Source organism: Cynara cardunculus, unplaced genomic scaffold, assembly GCF_001531365.2.
Source record: "Cynara cardunculus var. scolymus isolate 2C unplaced genomic scaffold, CcrdV1 Un_Scaffold_1596, whole genome shotgun sequence".
Taxonomy (NCBI): domain Eukaryota; kingdom Viridiplantae; phylum Streptophyta; class Magnoliopsida; order Asterales; family Asteraceae; genus Cynara; species Cynara cardunculus.
The window spans coordinates 1-5070 of record NW_020200810.1 but is presented as its reverse complement, the minus strand read 5'-3'; the positions used below and the strand labels follow the sequence as shown (position 1 = coordinate 5070).

Sequence of the window (5070 nt, the reverse complement as noted above, 5' to 3'; positions counted from 1 at the left end):
TTGGAGGGACATCAAATGGACCTTACGAGACAATCTTTATGGACCCCAAAGTTAGCAAACCTCAATACAAGTATGCCATACTTATATATCGCAAGTGAAATCTGATAGAGTTTTAGTGAATTGATAAGTACCATTACAATTGTTTATTCATTAAACCTAATTACTCAATAAAGTAATATTGTTCTAATCAATTGAATTTTTTTTTGTTCATTATAAGCTATTGAGCTATGCTTTCGCTTGTATTTTATTTTAATAAGTTTTCTTTTTAATTATCTCGTTAATAAATTATATGATTTTTTAAATAACTTTATAATATATATATATATATATTTATATAATAATTTATAAAGTTTCATATTATAAATTAAAAGAATGAAAAATCACTTTCTATAAGCACCTTTATGATGGAGTTTTATTGAGATGGTTATTTGATTGAGGATGGAGAAAATAAAATATAAAAAGTGAAGTTTTAGGGATTCCACACCATTATAAATGGTCTAAATTTTTTTCTAATTTTTGATTTTTTTTCACATCATAAGGTAAACAACCTACTCAAAGCAGTCAGGAAAATTTTGTTCTAACCCCTTCAATAATGATTTTAAAAATTGGTTTCCAAAACAAAAATGAGATCAAAGGTTATTCCACTTTAATGCAATTTACCCTTTGATAATGTATATGGTTAGTTTTCAAGTGACATTGATTGAAAACTCATAACCAAATATTAGTAGACTAGCAATTTACCAATCAAAATAGATACCAACCATATTTTGATTGGTAAACTATTGGTTGGTATCTATTTTGATTGGTAAACTGGCCTGATTGAAAAAAAAAATAGCTTGCATCACTAAATACAAACTGCACCCTCGTACATAAAAATCCCCTTGTGGGTTTCAGAATTGCAAAATGACCAAAACTCAAGACTTTGATCCCTCCAACATTGGATAACAGATTTGACTCCACTCATCAAGAAAACCTTCTCAAGAGGATGAAGAATTGTTTGCTGAAAATTTCAAGTTACAGCACTTCATTTTCACAAGATGCATAAAGATGGTGACGTCTGAATAGGATTATAGTACACAACAAATCATCTATTTGACAGTTTTCGAAAACAGAAAACAGACATCAATCAATCTTTGTGCTTCCTGTCAAGATAGAAGAGTGAGGCAATCCATCAAAGTGTCAGTTTGGTCTGGTTTACCAACGGAAACACGAACATAACACTTCAGTTCTTTGTTGCTGTAGTGACGTATCATCACACCCATTTCCGCAAGGTCTTCCTGTAATTATCCAAATCACCTTTATATTATCAACAATAAAGAAGATTTCTATGAATATAACTCGAAAAATGAACTGCAATCCTTTCATCTCCAGATTGTAGTGACATGCCAATGCCAGTTCCAATCAAGTAGCATTGATTTCCAGATAGCAAACTAAGTCCTTGTTCAAAAGAATCACGAACCAAGACAAAGATACGAAGATGGAAAAAGAAAAAGCTCCTCCAAACACATGGACTGGCTGGTGTGGAGTGATTTTCATGTAATACTTCAATGGCTTCAAGAGTGTAACATATATTTCCCTAGGAGATGAAAAGGGCGGGTGGCCCCACCCTGAAACAAAGGTGTTCGTACATAAATAAAGAGACTAGTAGTACACAGAAGTCATGGATGATCATTTCCCTTCAGTGCCCTTTCGTTTGGACCCCTGGGTACCTTCTCCGCACTTAGCTGTAAGCATTTCAAGTAGATAAAGTCCAAAATCGTTTTAAAAGGATTTGTTTGCCGGCTCTAGTTTGGCGCATCATCTGTTAATTTTGCCATATGCTAAAGGTATGAATTATTTTATGCAAACTGCTCTGAACTTGACACATGTCCACTCCATTCATCAAGTAATTTAGTCGATTAATTCACAAATGTACACATGTAAGCCAAACCAAACAAGCCCAATATATCCCACTGGGAGGTTGGGCATAGGGGTTGTATGTATACCTAACCTCTACCCCGAAAGAGTACAGCAACTGTTTATTACGCAAGCTGCTTTAAAATTGTTTAATGTTTATTATATTATCTTCGCCGGGAAGGTCCAAGATTCAACCCTATGGGTACCATATATTAGACTAGGTGATTAAATTCCAATGGTCTAAACAGTTTATAATGTTAACTTAGGAATCAGATCTTATAACCATTGCTTCTGTCAAGTACTTGGCTAGTCAAACCAAACAAGTCCGATATATCTCACCCATAGGTGGGGTTAGAGGAGTGGGATGTACACAGAGTTGACATTTACCCCAAATAGCAAGTGCTTGTTACATGAAGAACCCGGTTTAATGCTATGTTATTAAATTGCATTCCGACATATCATTGACCATTGAGGTTTATGGTGGATAATCAAGTCAGATAGTTGCACTTGCTTGTATTTATTACGTCAGAACTTGGGAGAAGAGCTTTTTACCTATAGATCAATAAAGGATTAATATGAAATGATAACGGCATTCAGAACAATCAAGATGGAGAACATTGGAGGATGGATATTGAGCCTATAGACTTCCAGAAAAAGAAGTAAAGAAAACAACTCGTACCTTTAGCTTCTTAGCATCCCTTCCAGCAGTAACCTCGCAAAGAATAAAATTTGAATAGCTTGGGTATGGATTTAGAAATGGCACTTCTTTCAAAAGCTTATAAAGCCTCTCTCTTTCTTGTACTAGAGCAACTTTAACTTCCTGGTAATTTGAGATGTAGCTATATAAGTGATCAGGTAAAGAAATGATAAGGTTAACTTGATTGATAGCGTAACTAGGATATGAATCTGACAAGTGATATCTATTACCTCCAAATATGTGGGATTCTCCAATGCTGCACAAGCAGAAACTTCAGCAGCAACAGACACATTATATGGCTGTTTTGCCCTCCAGAGGTACTCGATAATGCTCAAAGGAAATGCTCCATAGCCCACTCGTAGTCCAGCTAGGCCTGTTTCCAATTCGATAAAAACCTCTCATACAATGTACAAAGCCAGGAATATAGAATAAATATACACACACCAACACAAACATGTGTCGGAAGACAAAATTACACGTATACATATATATATATATATATATATATAGAGAGAGAGAGAGAGAGAGAGAGAGAGAAGAAGTATTGACACATGTACATATTGAGAAATGAAGTTGATATATGAAATTGATACGATTAGTGTCTCAACAGCTAATTTTCCATAAGTTATCAAGATTGTACACATCGCTTATTAACTTCATAACATTAAAGGGTGAGCTAATGCATCAAAGCTCCTAGGCTTTGAGAAATGGTTTTTTTTTTGGGGGGGGGAGGGGGAGGTAATCTCTGTTTGCAGCCTTCCCCTAATATATTGTAAAAAGAGGTTCTGTCAGTGACTCAAATAGAATAACGTTACCAACTACCTGGTATGGTACAAGTGCCCTACCTTGAAGCAATGGGAGTAGCAGGAAGGGCCCATTGATATGTTGTACGAGTCCAGCTTGATATTTAAAGTATGAAGTAAAGTAGGTTGCAGGTTATGCGCATCTGGAATATCTGAGAAGGTGCTCAAGAGCATCAGAAGCACAAGTTGAGCTGGAGGATGCGATCAAAGAGGCATCTAGGTTGCAACTACAGAGCAATGTGATTAAGGGAATATCAACAGTCAACAACTATGCTGTTAATCGCACCGCTATAGCAGTGCAATGTGGTTAGCGGTCATGGGACAAATAGCGGTCCCGCGATTAGCGGCGCTATTGACAGCTAAATGACTGCATTTTGAACAAAAAAAAGCAGTCGCATAACTGGTATTTGTAGATAGGTAGTTTAGGACTTGCATTCGGTTTTATTTCAACCAACCAATATCAAGGCTTCATTATTCTTATTTTTTTGGATGACGACACCATTATTCTTTTTTTTTTTTTTTGGATTTGGACACCATTACTTTGACCTCTTGATTTGAATAAAAGTATTCACATTGTTCAATTATTTTACTTGGACATCATTATCCTCATATATTTTTTATTGGATAAATAAAATATGTTGAGTTATGCATGCATACATATAATTCTAATTATTATATGAACCACTATTTTTAGACCGCTTTACCATTGCGATAACCGCTATTTTAGATCACGGTCCTGAGCGCGATTTCATATTTTGACTGCTGTAACAGCATAGGTCAGCAACTATTTGGGATAGATCGAAACCGAAATATCATAATAATTGGAACGAACCAGTAAGAGTCATGTGATATGAAAAATGAGACTCAGACTATAAAATGGAAGCATAAGCTTTAGTAAAATGTCGTTTAGAAGGTCTGTATGCCTTTAACCCTGWTGAACAGCATGAGGATGAATAACTGGATGAAACTAATACAATATTTTTAGGAAGGGGTGTTCACAAGACGWAAGAGGGAAAAGGCATTGGGTTTCGTAGATAGAAGGTGGAGGAGATACATGGCATGGACATAAAAACACAACCAAATATCTTGAGTGACGTGTAACAGAACACTAAAGAAAGAAACATAGAAATAAATCAATGATATACAACCTACATCGAACAAGTGACTATTCTTGCATTCAGCAATATCGTTCTCCTAAGATACATAAGCACATGAAGACTCATGCAAGAGTCCATTTTCAGAACTCAGTACTGGAATACTCCTTGACATTGTCAATATGAAGACTTTTAAAATTAACACCAAATTAATTTATGCCATATGCACTAAATTTTCGCTAGATGGAAAAGATTCCACCAAAAAACTCCTTGGTACATGGGTTTCACACATCAATAAACTCTGTGGTACATGGATTTCACACATCAATAAACTCTGTGATACATGGGTTTCATGCATCAAAGTGAACTAACTGAAAGCAAGAACTAACATAACTCTTGACWTTAAGCAGTAAGAAACAAAGCTTCACCTAGATGGCATGACTCATAAGACATTCAGAAACATTGGAATTATAATTAAAATTTCTTCAGAGGGGTTGCTAAATGATGCCCCAATTTGACACTTAGCTTCCTTGATGTTATAGCACATTGTTTCACATTAGATGTCGACCAACAACTTGAT

At 35.3% G+C, this 5070-nt stretch overlaps 1 protein-coding gene across 1 annotated transcript; it reads right to left on the bottom strand.

Moving 5' to 3' along the window:
* Positions 1-848: 848 nt before the first annotated feature.
* Positions 849-3529, bottom strand: LOC112502576 (histidinol-phosphate aminotransferase, chloroplastic-like; the record flags this gene model as incomplete). Its single annotated transcript, XM_025106526.1, has 4 exons — positions 849-1277; positions 2576-2716; positions 2824-2966; positions 3439-3529. Coding segments are annotated over 4 exons (507 nt in total), but the record flags the coding sequence as incomplete, so codon positions are not given.
* Positions 3530-5070: the final 1541 nt, after the last annotated feature.